Consider the following 17,928-nt stretch of genomic DNA (forward strand, 5'->3'; position numbering starts at 1 on the left):
AAAAGCCTAACCAAGCATGGCCAGGGCTTCTCACAGGTTTATTTAAACTCTCCCCATAGACGGGAAGGCCACAGCAAAGGCAGTTATCAGCTAACTCCCTGTCCACACTCCCCTCCCCATACACAAAGATTTTTCTTCTTTCTTCTTTTTGTGTGTGTGTGTGGGGGGGGTAGGGGAGTTGGTAGGAATGTTAATAAGAATTTAACATATTCATGATGTTCAAAAAAATTAATTTAGGGGCTCCTGAGTGGCTCGGTGGGTTAAGCCTCTGCCTTTGGCTCAGGTCATGATCTCAGGGTCCTGGGATCGAGCCCCACATAGGGCCCTCTGCTTGGCGGGGAGCTTGCTTCTCCCTCTCTCTCTGCTTGCCTCTCTGTCTACTTCTGATCTCTCTCTCTTTCTCTGTGTCAAATAAATAAATAAAATCTAAAAAAAGAAAAAACAACAACAAAACAGAAAATATGACAAAATTTCAGCAATTTTTGATTCAGAGACGTGAGAAACAAGTACTATATTTATTATTCGTTCATTTTCATAACTTACATTTCTCACAGTCCCAGCTTTTTTTTAATATATATATTTTTTAAAGATTTTATTTATTTATTTGACAGAGAGAAATCACAAGTAGATGGAGAGGCAGGCAGAGAGAAGAGAGAGGGAAGCAGGCTTCCTGCTGAGCAGAGAGCCTGATGCGGGGCTCGATCCCAGGACCCTGGGATCATGACCTGAGCCGAAAGCAGAGGCTTTAACCCACTGAGCCACCCAGGCGCCCCTCACAATCCCAGCTTTAAGACTAATTAGAAATCAAAGCTTACTGCCCACCTGGATCATGGTGTGGCACTACATCACGGGACAGACAGGGTACCAGACGCAAGGGGAGGCCAGGAGTGAGCCAGGAGGTCCAACAGCACCTCAGCCCTCCCACTCTTTCTCAAACACTCCTTGGCCCTATCAGGGCTCCATGAGTTTCCACACACTGCCATGATCATTGTGTCCTCAGTGGCTAGGGCCTGGAGCACACTATCTAAGCTGAACTCCAGGCTCCTGTTAAACAGACTTTATTTCTGTCTGGGGAGAAAATATGGCTACCTCTATAATCTCACATCAACACTTGTGCTAAGTGACTTGTGACCTCCTGTGCCAGACCTTGTGGGACAGAAGAGAAATAAAATCTAGTCCCTGCCTTTATCAAGTCCACAGTGGATGGAGAAATGAACAAGATGAACTAGAATGCCAACCACTGTTTTCTGTACCTACACAACAGAACAGTTATTACATACAACCCTAAGCCAAAAAGCGCTTTGCGATCAGCAATAAGTCGTCCTCCCACTCGAAAACCAGTCAAGAATCATTTGGTTCTTTGTTCAGAATATTCTCTAGGAGGCTATGAAGTTTCATACCATAAGGCAGACCCAGGGAAGATCCCAATCACAACCGCCTGTCCTCAACAGCTGACACAACACGAAGCACCAGCAGCCCAAGCACAGGGTAGCTCATGCCGTCCAGGCTGTGACCTAAGGAAGGAGCAGGTGGGTTCCCAGACACAGGGCTGTCCCAGAAGCTTCTGCCCCAGCGGCCACCATTCAAACTCATTTGCAAAGGCAAGTACCTCAACTAGAGACGTGCGTAATCCAATGAACAGGCTTGAGGGGTAACTGCGATCCCTTCTAAAGGCCATCTTTTCAGGCAAACAGTCTGACCAGACTACCTCCACTTCTTACTCGGAACCCCCTTCAAAGTACTGTCCCAAGCTCAAATGTTGCCTTGTATTTGATACCCTACCTGATACCCAGGGTTGAGGTAACTGGTTTTTCTTCAGTACCTGACCCACAGGAATTACAACACTCCTTCCATTTACCAAATGTTAAAAAGGACCTCCGTCCTAGGCCAGGTCACACTTAGGAAGAGGACAGGTCTCCTGCTTTTGGGGAGCTCACAGTCTGGAAGGAGAGATCAAGCATGGGCACAGGTAATGGTGAGAATTACTGGTGGTTCTAGATGTTGTCAGAGAGAGAGAAGAGGTGCTGGCAGAAGCTAACCTCCACCCCGAGGGCCCAGAGATGCCTGCTTGTTGTGGTATCATCTGAGACAAGTCTTGAAGGACAGGCAAGATCCGTCCACATGAAAACAGAACAAGAGGATCTCAGGAAAAGAAAAAGGCATGAATGAAGCATGTGGCTAGAAAATTCATCACAGAGTGGGCATAAGAAACAGTCCAGCTTACCCATTCAAGGGAAAACAGCAATAAATCAGGTTGGTAAAGCAAAACCAAACTAGAATTTCAAGAAATTAAAATGCTAGGCTGAAAAGTTATTCGGTCTGAGGTTCTCAAGGTAGAATAAACACATCTTCTTAGGGGCTTTACTGGTGCTACCTGGGTCTTAAATTAGTGTGTGTGCGTGTGTGTGTGTGTGATCATGTATGTGTGTGTGTCACACACACATGTATGGGCAAATCCAAGATACTACATATTCCATCCTAACCCAAAAGAACCAGGGATGCAGTGAACACCATTTCTCATGGGGCGTGTTACACTCCCTGAGGGTGCTGGGGCAGAAACCAAGTGGAGAACCAACAGTTTAAACTTTCTGTGGCATCTGCATATATCTTTAGGAGCCCATGCATTGTCAGGAGAAAATCCCCAGGTGGAAATTTACTAGGGACTGAGCGAGCAGGACGGGTTGGTAGAGCCAAAGCCCGTCTAATGACCCTCATCAGGATTCTAGCCAAGTCTCAAAGAGCACCCACCTCCAGAGGCAGGTGAGGAGGCGGTAAGAGGGTACCACATTTCAGGGGCGCTGCTCTCGGGGCCAGCAGTGCCAACAGAAACATACCATCCTGGGCACCTCTCTTGCCTCACCCCAGCCCTGCCCCTGCAACTTTGCAAATTCTGGGATCTGCCTGTGTTGAGCAGTTATTCTTAGAGAGAGAGAGAAGGTTGAGAGGGGAGGGTTTCAGCTCAATGTAAGCTTCCAGTGAATGGCTACCACCTGGGCTGCAGTGGACACCCCCCGTCCCCCCACCGACGGAAGCACAGTCACACAGCTGTGATGGAGGTGGGGTCGAGGGCGGCCCTACACACTCACCTGGACAGTCGGCTTCGTCGCTCTCATCCTCACAAGTCACCCAGCCGTCACACTGCCAGGGGAGGGGGATGCACTGGATGGCGCCGCTGCGACAGGCAAACTGCCCAGGGTTGCACCGCAGCTCTGTGGAACCAAAGGGCAAGAGGCCATTGAGGAAGCGGTGGCAGCAGTGGAGATGGGACAGCCAGGCCTGCCGCCGCCTGGGCCCAGGAGCGCGCCCCGACAGGGTTAGGGTTAGGGTTAGGGGCAAGGCCCCCCACCCAAGACATGGGTCTTTATGTGCCACCTCAAACACACACCTGACACATTTCTGCTCAGAGTCTGACTTGGCGCTAGACTACAGAGGTCACAAGAGGGCACACCTCTCACCGCAGGAGGGGCTATGGGTCAACAAGAAACACACACACACACACACACACACACACACACACGTTTCTGATGAAGAGCAAATCAGGAGAGTGCACCACAGGAGTGCTCAAACAGCGTGAAGAAGGAGAAACGGCCTGCACCTGAGGGGCTCTGGAATCCTTCTGAAAGAAGATGGGATATAAACAGGGTTCCCAAGGCAGGATGGTGGTTTCAATAAACACGTATAATGTAATAGGAAGGGAGAAAACATACCAGAAAAAGTAAAGCTCATGGATAATCACAGGGCAGGAAAACATGCCGAGAAGACGGTATGCAACAGATGGGGAATCACTAGAGGTAAGACGAGAAATATAAAAAGGGTCAGACTATGGAGGCTTTGAGGGTAAGATAATTCTGACCTTTCCTGGGAATGTTAAAGGAAGCCAGAAATTAGTCAGTCAGTCAGTAACATGATGAGATCTGTGTTTTAAGACAGGTAGAACTGGCGATGGTTTCTGGAAGCAATCATAACAGGGGAACCACACAAAGTATCAAATAACCCAGTAAAGTGAGGACTTGAATTGAGGCAGGGGTTGGCAAATTATAGCCCTTGGGTCAACTCCTGCCCCTCCCACTTGTTTTTTAAGTAAAGTTTTATTAGAACACGGCCACAAATATGTATTCGTGTGTGGCTGCTTTTGAGATACAACAGCAGAGTGAAGACTAATGACTAAGAGAGATTAAATGACCTGAAGAGGCCAAAGTATTTCCTCTGGTCCTTCCCACCAGACTTATGAAGTGAGGCGATGGCTGCTACGTGGGCATACGTGGAGCCAAGGAAAAGCACTGAGGTGTGAAGGATAAAGTTCTACACGCTAATGTGGTACCACAGGAAGAAGAAACAAACAGAGCTCTCTTACTATGGTCCTGCTCCCTCTGTGGTCTTCCCTGTCCTGGAATCGTTCCACTCAAATCCAGGAACTCTTCCCACCCCTGAGTCCTGTCCCATCACTGGCCTAAGTAACCAGAGCCAATCATCACTCTAATTAACCAAGGTAGATGAACCCACCAAATCAGGTAGGACACAGATGTAAGGCCTGAGCCCTTCCCTCCCCACCCACCTGGGACGGCCACGCATGGCATCGTGTACCATAACTTTGGTACCTTCACAAGAGAGCCTCTTCAGAGTGCTCTGCAAGGAGACAATCCTCATCCCCCGCCAGGGTTATATGTCTGAGAGTCTTCCACTCTGAAGCAGGGAAAAGAAGGGCCAGGGAAAGGAACCCAGAATCCAGTGTTCACTCTTCTCCACCTGCCACTGCGCAGTAAATCAATCAATTTAATCATAAGGAAAGCTTCTGTTACATATATGGCATGGACAAAAGAGTCACAATGCTCCATAATTTATAAAGTCTTCCAGTCAAGATGGAGTTAGAGGGATAGATTTAACTGCCGACCTGAAACAATGGGAGAAAAAAAGAAGGGGGGCAAAATACTAGAAAACACCAGTTCTCCAGACACTGACATCAAGCAACAAAGAACAGTGATCCCTGAGTCACAGAACATGTGAGGTAAGCCTTACTGCCTCAAGCACATTTCCAGGCTACAAAGCAGGGAGAGGGACTCCAAGGGGAGAAGACTCTTGGAGGTAAGTGGATGCAGCTAAAAATTGGGGGAAACCAAGGCAAGGAGCACTCACAGCGCGGCTCCAAAGAGTCCTGGAAAAGAGAGAGTGGCACAAAAGACAGACTCCAGGGATCTAGGGAGGAAGCCCTCAGGGATTGAAGCAGAGTACTGATCAGTGGTGTGAGGAAACTATCCCAGGCCATCCTAAAGGGTAATAGAAAAACAGAAACTGAAATTGAGCAGGACCACAAACAATGCCTGTTTTCAGGAGCCAGTGTGGAAAAACTCATTACTTGTGGGGTACAAGTTAAGTACAAACAAGAGTCCTGCCTTGTTAGTGGAGAAAAATAAACTCCAGACTAAATGCAGCAATTAAAAGCAACAGTTGAGGATAATCGTAATCTTTTGGTATCAGTTGAGACCTGATTTGTGACACAGTATGTAATCTATTCTGGAGAAAGTTCCATGAGCATCCAAGAAGAATGAGTATTCTGTTGTTTTAGGGTGGAATGTTCCACATATATTTAGAATATAACAGAATGTATAAAGTCTATCTGGTCCACTGTGTCATTCAACATTCAACACTCTTGTTTCTTTGCTGATCTTCTGTTTAGATGATCTGTTTGTTGCTGAGACTGGAGCGTTGAGGTGTCCTACTATTAAGTATTATTATCCATATGTTTTTCTTATTTTAACAATTGGCTTATGTAGTTGGCTGCTCCCATGCTGGGGGCACAGAAAGTTACAACTGTTAGATCTTCTTGTTGGATAGACCTTTAAGAATGATTAAGTGTCCTTCTGTATCTCTTACTGAAGTCTTTAGCTTAAAATCAAATTTGTCTGATACGAGAATTGCTACCCCAGCTTTCTTTTGAGGTCCGCTGACATGAAAAATGGTTCTCGCTTTTGGTCTGGATGTATCTTCAGGTTCAAAATGAGTCTCTTGTAGACAACATACGGATGGGCCATGTCTTTTTATCCAACCCTGTGTTATTTCACAGGAGCATTTGGGCCATTCGTGTTCAGAGTGACTGTTGAAAGACATGGTTTTATTGCCATCATTTTGCCTGTGAAGTCCTTGTTTCTATAGATTATCTCTGTAAATTTCTGGCCTATTACTTTTGGGGTCTTTCTGCTGGGTATTTACCCCAAAAATACAGATGTAGTGAAAAGAAGGGGCACATGCACCCCAATTTCAAAGCAGCTATGTCCACAATATCCAAATGGCAGGAGGAGCTGAGATGACCTCCAACAGATAAATGGATAAAGATGATGTGGTCCATATATACAACAGAATATCATTCAACCATCAGAGATGATGAATGCCCATCATTTGGATCGACATGGATGGAAATGGAGGGGATTATGCTAAGGGAAGTAAGTCAAGCAGAGAAAGACAATTATGGTTAAGGTTTCACTTATACATGGAACATAAGGAATAGCATGGACATTAGGAGAAGGAAGGGAAAAATGAAGTGGGGGGAAATCAGAGAGGGAGACGAACCATGAGAGCCTATGGGCTCTAGGAAACAAACTGAGGGTTTCAGAGGGGAGGCGGTGGGGGGATGGGTTAGCCCAGTGATGGGTATTAAGGGGGGCACGTATTGCAATGAGCACTCGGTGTTATATGCAAACAATGAGTCATGGAATACTACATCAAAAACTAATGAAGTACTGCATGGTGATTAACATAACATAATAAAAAATGAAATAAATAAAAAAGCATCTGAAAGGTTCACATTGTTTCCAAGTCACATCCTAGAACAAAGGTCGAGAATATTTATAGGAATGCAAAAATACACAGTAACCAGAAAGGCAAAATTCACAAAGTGTGGCACTCAATAAAAAAAGCTGCCAGACTTGCAAAGGAACAGGAAATTATGACCAAAATGAAAAAAATTCAATCAAAACTGACTCAGAAAAGGTACAAATGATAAAGTAGACAAGGACATTAAAATGAAAACTTGTGTCACACATTTTTCCTCACACAGAGGAAAAATCAAACATGTTCGGTAGATACAGAAGATTTTAAGAAAGCAAATCTACTGCCTTGAGATGAAAACTGCAAGGCGTAGTACGAACAGATTCAGTTTCACAGAAGAAAAGATGAATGACGTGAAGATAACATAAGAAACTAAAATACCGAAAAAGGGCTAGAAAACATAAACTATGAGCTGTGTGACACAGACTTGGGGGACGAAGAGACAAAGTATTTGAAGAAACAATGACAAAAACATTTCCCAATTTGATGAAAACCCATAGATCCAAGTCAACCATGAACCCCAACTATAAGAAATTAAAACAAACAAACAAACAATCTACTCCAAGGCACATCACAATCAAATTGCTTAAAACCGGTGATAAAGAGAAAATCTTAAAAGAGCCTGAAGGGTGGGGCGCCTGGGTGGCTCAGTGGGTTAAGCCGCTGCCTTCGGCTCAGGTCATGATCTCAGGGTCCTGGGATCGAGTCCCGCATCGGGCTCTCTGCTCAGCGGGGAGCCTGCTTCCCTCTCTCTCTCTCTGCCTGCCTCTCCGACTACTTGTGATTTCTCTCTGTCAAATAAATAAATAAAATCCTTAAAAAAAAAAAAAAGGGACGCCTGGGTGGCTCAGTTGGTTGAGCAGCTGCCTTCGGCTCGGGTCGTGATCCCAGCGTCCTGGGATCGAGTCCCACATCGGGCTCCTTGCTCGGCGGGGAGCCTGCTTCTCCCTCTGCCTCTGCCTGCCATTCTGTCTGCCTGTGCTCGCTCTCTCCCCTCTCTCTCTCTGATAAATAAATAAAATCTTTAAAAAAAAAAAATAAAATAAAATAAATTAAAAAAAAAAAAAAAAAAAAAAAAAAAAAAAAAGAAGAGCCTGAAGGGCCAGAGAAAAAAGACGTAATCTGCAGAGGAAAACAAACAGGACAGCAGTTAGAAACAATACAAGCCAGAAGATGGTGGAGCAACATTTTTAACTTCTGAAAACAAAGAAAGCAGTCAACCTAGAATTATTTAAAGCAAAAACATGGATCCCTTATTGCGAAGTAGAACTTTGACAATGCCAGCACAAAAGCTGGGAAGGGAGCAGCAGCAGCATACCACTTCAAGCCTCTTACACTACATGTAAAGGAGTCTTGTCATGTGAAGGTCAACTGCAGGATGTTCAAGATGAATACCACAAAGCCAGCACAAAAGTTTTAACAAATAAGCCAATGAAGATGACAAAATGGAATAAAAACACTCAATGCAAAAAGCAGAAAGAAAAAGGAAACAGATGGTACAAATAGAAAACAAGTGACAAAATGGCAGATTTTAATTAATTGCGCCTTATCAATAAACAGATGAGGTGATCTAAACACCCCAGTTAAAAAGCATAACTTGTCACACAGGTGAAAAAAACAAGACCCAGTTACATGTTGTCTAAAAGAGACCCACTTTATAGAAGGACACTAAGATAGGTAAAAATAAAAGAATGGAAAAAGATATACCATGCTAATAACACCGATCAAAAGAAAGCTAGAGTGGCCAAATCAGTATTATACAAAGTAGACTTCAGAGCAAATATTACCAGGAATAAAGAAGGTCATTTAATAATGACAAATGACAAAATAATCCTAAAATGTTTATGCATCTATAGCAGAGCTTTAAAATATGAAGGAAAAACTGCTATCATAGACAAATTCACAACTGATTTCCATCCCCTCTCTCAATAACTGATAGAAGCAGCAGGCAGGAAATCAGCAAGGATACAGACAAACTGAACAACACCAACAGACATTCCAAAACTCTCCAGTCAACAACAGCAGACTACACATTCTTTTCATGTATATAACATTTACCATAATAAATAATATTATGATCCATAAAATAAATTACTAATAAATTTATAATGATTCAAAGCATACAGAGTATGTTGTTGGCCACAATGGAATTAAATAAAAAATCAATGGCAGAAAGAGATCTGGAAAATCCCCTGACTATATGGAATAACTGACACACTTCCAAATAGCCTATGGGTCAAAGAAGAAATGAAAAAGGAAATTAGAAAGCATTTTAAATTGATGAAAATTTGTGGGATGAGACTAAAACAGTTCCCAGAGACAAATGGACTGCATTAAACTCCTGTATCAGAAAAGGTCTTGAATCAGTAATCTCAGCTTCCTCTTTAAGAAATTAAAAAAGCAAAGCAAATGAAACCCAAAGCAGATGGCAGACAAGAAAAAATGAAGATCGGAGTGGAAATACACAAAACAGAATATTAGAGAAAATAATGAAAACAAAAGGTGTTTTTCTAGAAGATTAATAACATTAATAAACCTCTAGACAGACTAGTCAGGAAAAAATTAAGAACACAAAATACTACTGTCAGAAGAGAGGTGTCAACCACTAGGATTTCGGATATTAAAAAGGATAAAAAAGGATGGGAGAACAATAAGGTAATAGTATGAACAACTTTATATCAGTAAGATAAATTCCTTGAAAGGCATGAACTACCAGCGCTCACTCAAAGAGGCAGCCCAGACACCTGAGTAACTTTATAGTTACTTCAGAAACTGAATTTTTAGTTTAAACATAAGAAAACTCCAGACCCAGATGGCTTCACTGGAAAATTCTACCACATATTTATGGAAGAAATAGGACCAATCTTTTCTTTCTTAAGATTTATTTATTTGATGGGGCGCCTGGGTGGCTCAGTGGGTTAAAGCCTCTGCCTTCGGTTCGGGTCGTGATCCCAGGGTCCTGGGATCAAGCCCCGTATCGGGCTCTCTGCTCAGCAGGGAGCCTGCTTTCTCTCCTCTCTCTCTGCCTACTTGTGATCTCTGTCTGTCAAATAAATAAATAAAATCTTTAAAAAAAAAAAAAAGATTTATTTATTTGAGAGAGAGAGAGAGAGAACAAGGGAAGGAACAGAGGGGGAGAATCCCAAGTAGAACCCACGAGCTGAGTGTGGAGTCCATCACGCGGCTCAATTACATGACCCTAAGACCACTACCGGAGCTGAAACCAAGAGTCAGACACACAACCGACTGTGCAACCCAGGTGCCCCAAAATAAGATCAATTCTATACAAACTGCTCCAGAAATTAAGATATTTAAAATTACCTCAACAGCATCAAAAAAAGGTAAATGCTTAGGGATAAATCTAATGACAGATGTAAGCAAGTCCTACTGTACATATTATTAGTACAAGTCCTAAAGTCCTATTATTCCTATTAGTACAAGTCCTAAAATTACAGAATATAGCTAAGAGAAATTTTTTAAAGATCTAAACCTATGGGGTTATATGAAATGTTCCTGGATCAACAGATCCAACGTCATTAAGATACCAATTCAAGGGGTACCAGGGTGGCTAGGTTGGTTGAGTAACCCTGGGTTTCAGCTCAGGTCATGATCTCAGGGTCCTGGAATCAACTGCCCCCATTAAGCTCCCCACTCAGTGGAGAATCTGCTTGAGGAATCTCTCTCTCTCTCCCCTTCCCCCTGCTCAAATTCTACCCACATCCTTCTACAGATTCAATTCAATCCCCATCAATATTCCAGCAGGACTTTGTACAAATTGACAAACTGACTCTAAAATTCAAATGAAAATCCAAAGGACTTAAAATACCCAAAATACTTTGGAAAGGAAGAACAAAGTTGGAGGATGTACACTATTTGACTTCAAGAATTACTGTAAAGGTACAGTAATCAAGACAGTGTGCTACTGGGGTGCCTGGGTGGCTCCGTCATTAAGTATCTGCCTTCAGCTCAAGTCATGATCCCAGGGTCCTGGAATCAAGCCCCGTATTGGGCTCCCTGTTCAGCGGGAAGCCTGCTTCTCCCTCTCCCACTCCGCCTGCTTGTATTCCCTCTCTCACTGTGTCTCAAATAAATTAAACAAATAAATAAAATCTTAAAAGGGGGAAAAAAAAAAGGAGTATGCCATAAGCATCAAAGACAGACATCAAGATCAATGGAACCAGAGCAGAGTCTAAAAGAAGACCACATATGTGATGGTGATTTACAATCAAGATAAAAAGGCAATTCCATGAAGAAAGAAATGGTCCTGGGACAACTGTGGATATCCATCAAAAAATAAAGAAAGAAGAAAGAACAAATTTTGGTCCATTCCCTATACCAAAAAATTAACTTAAAACAGATCACAGACCTATAACTATAACACTTATAAGAAAATACAGGAGAAAATCTTGTGATGTCGGGCTAGATTTCTTAGATATGTATAGCCAAAGTACTATACGTAGAGCCAAAGTATGATCCATAAAAGAAAAAGTTGATAAACTGGACTTCATCAAAATTGAGAATTTTTCTTCTTCAAAGACACTGTAAAGAAAATGAAAAGACAAGTCACATATTACGAGAAAACATTTGTAAATCAAGTATCTGATAAAGGGCTTGTACCCAAAATATATAAAGAACCCTCAAATTTCAATAATAATAAAACAACCCACATGACTTTAAAGTGGCAAAATATATTTTTTTAAATATTTATTTATTTATTTATCAGAGAGAGGGGGGGGGGGGCAGAGAGCAAGCACAGGCAAACAGAGAGGCAGGCAGAGGCAGAGGGAGAAGCAGGTTCCCTGCCTAGCAAGGAGCCAGATGTGGGACTCGATCCCAGGATGCTGGGATCATGACCTGAGCCGAAGGCAGCTGCTTAACCAACTGAGCCACCCAGGCGTCCCAAAGTGGCAAAATATTTTAAAGGACATTTAACCAAAGAAGAAACACAGATGGCACATAAGCACATAAAAGATACTCAACATTAGTCATTAAGGAAATGCAAATTAAAATCACAATGAGATGCTATCACATACTTGTTAGAATGGCTAAAATTAAAAAGAATGATGATACCAAGTATTGACATGTATGCAAAGTAACTGGAAACTTGCTATACTGCTAGTGCGAAGGTAAAATTGTAAAATTACTTTGAAAAACAATTTGACAGTTTGTAGAAAGCTGAATATACACCCATTATATGACCCAGTCATTCCACTCCCAGGCATTTACCCAAGAGAAATGAAAGTTACATGTCCATACAAAGAGTAATTTTAGATTTTGTTAAGAGCCAAAAGCTAGAAACCCAAATGTCCAAAAAAGTGAATGGATAAACAAATTGCAGTACAGTGGACTGTTTACTCAGCAATAAAAAGGAACAAGCCGAGCACCTGGGTGGCTCAGTCCGTTAAGTGTCTGCCTTCAGCTCAGGTAGTGATCTCAGGTCCTGGGATCCAGGCCCATGTCAGGCTCCCTACGCAGGGAGTCTGCTTCTCCCCCTACCCCCTCCCCACTCGTGTTCTCTCTCTCTCACTCACTCACATACATACAAGGAATGAACTGTTGATACATGCAGAAACATGTTTTTTAAAAAAGAAGCCAGCTACGGAGTTTTTGCTAAACCCTGTCCCAGAGTGTAAGTGTAGGGATAAATCTTTATCCTCCACCCCATACCCAACACCCAGCACAGTGGGGCACTTACTAAATGTTAGATGAACCAAACTGCTCAAAGATCTCCCTCTCTTTAAGTCTGTAACAAAGTGTCAACAGTTCTCTGATCTCAGCAGGGAAGGTTCTCTCACTTCCTGGCTCGCCTATAGGCCTGTAGTGCTGGGGCTCTTCTGACAGCAATCCAACCTGTGAGTCACTGGTTAATACATGTGAATCACTCATTCGAAGACTATTTACGAAGCGCCACTTCGTGCCAGGCAACTCTCCTGGGCCAGAGTGGTAAACAAAGTAGGCAGACCTAGGATATGACAGAGCTTGCCTCGTGTGGCAGGGAACTGACACACAGTTAGTCGCTTGCAGGTCACCCAGCAATTCTGATGGGTCTCACTACAATAACTCAAGCTACAAATCAACATTCCTTTTCCTTTTCTTCCTCACTATCCTCCCAAGTCCCTTTGTAGAGCGTCCAGCACAATTTCTGTCTCATCTAAAACTGTTCAAAAACAGTCACCCCCTCTGCCCACTACTGGGTTTGCCAAGGGTCTGCCCCAAACCTTCCCTTGTGATGCCTATCCCCTGGCTAACAAATGGGAGACACAGGCAGGCCCTTCCTAGCCAAGGGACTGTTGACATTTTTCAAAATAATCTATGCCCTAACTACAGAAGTGCAAGGCCACAGAACCAAAATGAGAACTTCTGACTAATAGGTTCTCAAATGTTTTCATTCCCAAATCCTTTATGCACTTGAAATTTCTAAGGAACCCAAAGATCTTCAGTTTATGTGGGTTATATCTACCAATATGTATTGTATTAGAAATTAAAATCAAGAAATTTTGTGAACACTAGGTTCTCAAACATAGACTCAAAGGGTTAAAACATATGACCCAGCAATTCCACTCCTAGCTATCTGTCCAAAAGGGGTGAAGGCAGGGACTCAGATGCCTGTACACTAATGCTCACGGCAGCATTACTCTCAACAACCCAAGCATTCACCAACAGATGAATGAAGAAATATGTGATGCATCTCTTTGATGGAATATTAGCAGGTCATAAAAAGGAAGGAAATTCTGACACTTGCTACAAGGATGGACCTTGAGGACATTATGCTCAGTGAAACAAGCCAGACACAAAAGAACAAATGCTGTACGATTCCACCTATATTAGGTGCCCTAGAGGAGTCAAATTCAGACAAAGAAAGGAGCGTAGAGATTACCAGGGGCTGGGGGGAGGGAGAATGGAGAGCTGTCTAATGAGGATAGAGTTTCAGTTTGGGAAGATGAAAAGAATTCTGGAGAGGGATGGTGACAGTGGCACAGCAGTGTCTATGTACTTAATGGCATTGAAATGTACACTTAAAAATGGCTAAAATGTTAAATCTTATGTGGATTTTACCATGGCTTTTAAAAAAATCCTTTAAAAGAGGCAGAGGGAGAGAGGATCCTAAGCACGAAACCCATTAGCCATCAATCACATGTCAAGTGGCCTCCAGTAATGCCACTGTGCACTGGTGAGAGAATGAGAGAATGCAGCTAATGACCTCTTGCTACTATTATGAATATGGTTTTGACCTCGCAGAGCTGCCAGAGACATGCAACGTTTGGGAATTTGAGGATTCGGGCCCTGTAGAAACTTAGAAGCCTCTCCAATACAGATTCTTTCTCTGGATTCAATTTCTTCTTTGTCAGCAAGCCTTGGCCTCATTTTAAATTATGTAAGCTGAGCTGTCCCAAATTACTGTGTGAAATTTAGTATGAAGCCTTAATTGTTTGGAATTGATTTCTCCTAACATCTGCCCACAGAGAAATGGAAGACAAGGAACACCAGAAGCACACAAGTCCACAGTCACTAAGCTCAGGAAATCAAAAACTTCCAGCCAGGAAATGCAAGACAGAACTACATCCCATCCCCTCTCACGGCCCCCAGCCGGCTCCGATGGTCTGCACAGAGCAGATGTACATCATTGGACGCAGCCCTCCATGCCTTGCTGGAGTGCCCACCCAGGGGACCAAGAGGCCCCAGTCTCCCAGCAGACCCGCTCCCAGGTGGGCAGTGCAGCCTCCGACAGACTGCTCAGACATTCCCCCTTAGAAAGAGCAAGAGCTGCTTCCCAGAGGGGCTGTTCCCTGGGTCTCGTCCCCACCTCCACCCCCACCCAAGGAAGGACTACGAAAGGCATATGTATCTGGCCCCACACTATACACCAGCGCAGAGGGGAGAGATCTGAAAATAAGGCTCTGCTGTGTGACAGGAAAGGTCCAGGAGAATGGTTCCCGTGGGGTGCTGGGCCCTGTCCAGCACCATGTCAGGAACTCGGTGCTCCCTGGCTAGAACTTGGGCCAGGCCCGCTGCCCCTGACAGCTTTAGGAGGGGACAGAGATCACTGCTGATAACACAGGTCATGAAAATACAAAACACAGGGCATACGTGCTAAGAGGGCCTTCTGAAATACAGTTAGCTGTGTCCTCAGATAAGAGGAGACGAATAAGGGGCTTGAATGAGACCTCAGGATGGGCAGCACATGCACCACCAGAGACCACAGCGAAGGCCTAAAGGTCAAGGGTGCAGCCTCGACAAGGGCCACTAACGCTAGAAAGGAGCTCTCTGCTCGGCTAGGGCTCAGCAGAAGATAAGACCAAAGGCACTGGGGGATGTGTTATGGCTCCAGGACTGGATGCTGCAGGCAGTGAAAACCTTCAGCAGAACACCCATCAGCAGCAGGACAGGGAGGGAATGGTTCCAGAAGGGCAGAACAAGAAGATGAAGACGGCATTACCAGGCATTCGGGACAGTTCCCAGGAGTCATTCTAGAATAAACTGTGATTAAATTATAAGGTCGTTGCCTTCTCTACAGTATTCTAAATGCCATTTTTCTTTTCATGAGGCAAAGGACCACCTCTATCCAGCCTTCCCCCCGTGATCCCTCCATTAAGGTTCTTGAGACCCTTGGCTCAGCAGTCCCTATGGTGACTTCTTGCAGTCCCATCAGTCCTCTCCCAGGGGCTGTCACTTCATGGCACCAAAGAGATTGCCTATAACCTCCCTGCTTCCTGGCACAATGTGGCGGGGCTCTTGGTTGCTGAACAGTTTCACGTATTCTGCCCTTTGGAATAATTCTGTGAGGCGCTCTGAAGAGGCAAATCCTCTCCAAGGAACACACCTAGAGAAAAGGAAGATGTGAGCAGAGAGCTGGGTCCAAGGGCTTTTTCTGCACAGCACACCCTGCCACGTGACTCAGCAGCGAAGCCCAGTTAAGGCTGCTGTTAATGGGAGGCCCAGACACTCATGGGCTCTGGGAGGCATCAGAGTTACAACAGAAGGACAGAGTATCTGAATGTCACACTACAAGGAGCTCAGAGATCAGCTAGCCCCGTGATATTCACACACAAGGGCCTAGCATCCAAGGGGGAGTGGGATGTGTGTGGCTCATAAAGACTACTATATGGAAGTTCTACTAGTAAAATTTAAATTAGGAAAGCCAGAGACTGCTATATTTATCAGAAAACCCATCTAGTCCAATCAGCTCATTTCACAAAAGGGCTGACCTGCCTGCTCCATTCCTATGGCAAGTGGACAGCAGCAGCACAGGAACCAGAAGGCAGGCCCTATCTGACTCTTTTGTCCAGATCTCTATCCCAAAACCAGCTTGGCTAAGTGGGAAACAGGACTCAAGTCGGGAATCACAGCCACCCCCAACAGAATGCCCTGCATTCTGATTTGGGGCGTGGCTAACTCATCCTTCCTCAGAGGGCTAGACCCAAACTTTCCAATTCTGACCCATTTTTTCTTTGTTAAGACAAAAAACACAGGACTTACGACATGCAGTACCTCCATGGAGGTCAGCAATACAAATCCCCAGAGATGAGGAGTGTCTGACTGTTGGACAGGACCTGCAGGGCCAGGCATGTACCAAAATGCTGCGGTTTTGAAATACAGCCAAAATTCTTTGCTATGCCTTCTCAAATGTCAGTTGTTCCTCAGTCACTGTGACCACCAAACCCCTTTCCAAATAGCCTTGGGGTAGGAGAAGAATCACTGAGAATCACCCTCAGTCAGCCCTCCACATGGAAAGGAGGGGGGGGGGCTCCTCTGACTCCTGAGTCTGGGCAAGGACATCCCCTGCTCCCCTGTCACCCACCTGCCTGGCAGGGACAGGCAGGTGACTCCGCGCTGCTGTGACAGCTGATAGGGGGTGGGGGTAGCGTGGGGCTGCTATGCTCAGGGAAGCCACTTTCTCCTATCAGCCAAGGAATCACAAGGTTGAGGCTAAAAACCACCACACGAGAACAAAGTGACATGGCCCAAACTTCAGTATTTATTTTTTATAAGTCACAAGCATTTTCCACACCAGAAGATGAAGTGACCATCACTTACTTTATCTTCTATCCTCAGACACTGCCCAACTGGGACACTGGCTCATGTGCCTTGCCTTGTCCTCTAGCTTCTCCTTATGTAGATGTCTGGAGAAAAAGGCCCTGCTTCAAGTAAGTGATCTTAGAAGAGGAGGGGAAGGCTCAAAGGAAAAGGATGTAACTGGACAAGATGAAAGAGGAAACAGAGGTAGATTTGCCAAGCATCAATAAACGAATGACATTTTAAAGATTGATTAGTCTATATTTTACAGAGAGTGGGGTGGGGGAGGGTTCAAATGTGGGAGTAAGACCAGGGCAAGAGGGTGGGGTAGAGCTGGAATAATATCATCTCACAACTCATGTAACATCCACTGGCTGTTTCATCCACCACTCACACCACATTTTGATGAAGGCCATCACACAGTGTAACCAGTTCATTCCAAGATAAACAGCTGGAGCAAGATCAGATTCTTGTATGTTCATTTTGCATGTGCCAGGCAGTGTATCAAAAGCCTCGAATACGTTATTATATTTAAATCCTTAAGAGAACCCATTAGCACAGCCTTGTACCTGCTGCAGGCCTGGCACTGTGCTAAATAAAAGCAAGAGCAGAATGATAAATACAATCTTTGCCTTCACAGAGCTCAAAGTCTAGTAAGGAAGCAGAAGATCTTCACTACCCTGGGGAAGCAAAGAGTTCTTAGAGAAACACAGAAATTGGGCGCCTGGGTGGCTCAGTCAGTTCAGTCTCTGGCTCTTGATTTCAGCTCAGGTCGTGATCTCAGGGTTGTAAGATCGAGCTCCACGTCGGACTCCATGCTCAGCATGGATTTTGCTTGACATTCTCTTCCTCTCCCTTTGCTCCTTCCCCAGCTTGTATGCTCTCTCTCTCTCAAAATAAATAAAATCTTTAAAAAAAAAAAAAAACAGAAAGTGTAAATGTAAAAGAAAAAACAGATAAACTTTAAAATTTAAAACTTTTTTGATCAAAAGTGTGATAAAGATACATAGATCAATGGATTAGAATACAAAGCCCAGAAATAGACCCACACAAATGTGGCTGATTTTTTATAAAGGCGCAAAAACAATTCAG

At 44.1% G+C, this 17,928-nt stretch overlaps 1 protein-coding gene across 3 annotated transcripts in view; it reads right to left on the reverse strand.

Annotated features, from left to right (window-relative positions):
- The window catches only part of DGCR2 (DiGeorge syndrome critical region gene 2), a 94,056-nt gene that overhangs the window by 58,205 nt on the left and 17,923 nt on the right, over positions 1-17,928 (reverse strand). For 2 of the 3 annotated variants that reach the window (XM_059409050.1, XM_059409048.1), the window contains exon 2: positions 3,087-3,209. The exons of the other annotated variant lie outside the window; for it this stretch is intronic. In XM_059409050.1, coding sequence (XP_059265033.1) covers positions 3,087-3,209 — 123 coding nt within the window. The remainder of the gene's footprint in view (positions 1-3,086; positions 3,210-17,928) is intronic. 3 annotated transcript variants of the gene reach the window in all.

The sequence above is a fragment of the Mustela nigripes genome, chromosome 8 (genome assembly GCF_022355385.1).
Source record: "Mustela nigripes isolate SB6536 chromosome 8, MUSNIG.SB6536, whole genome shotgun sequence".
In the NCBI taxonomy this organism is placed as follows: domain Eukaryota; kingdom Metazoa; phylum Chordata; class Mammalia; order Carnivora; family Mustelidae; genus Mustela; species Mustela nigripes.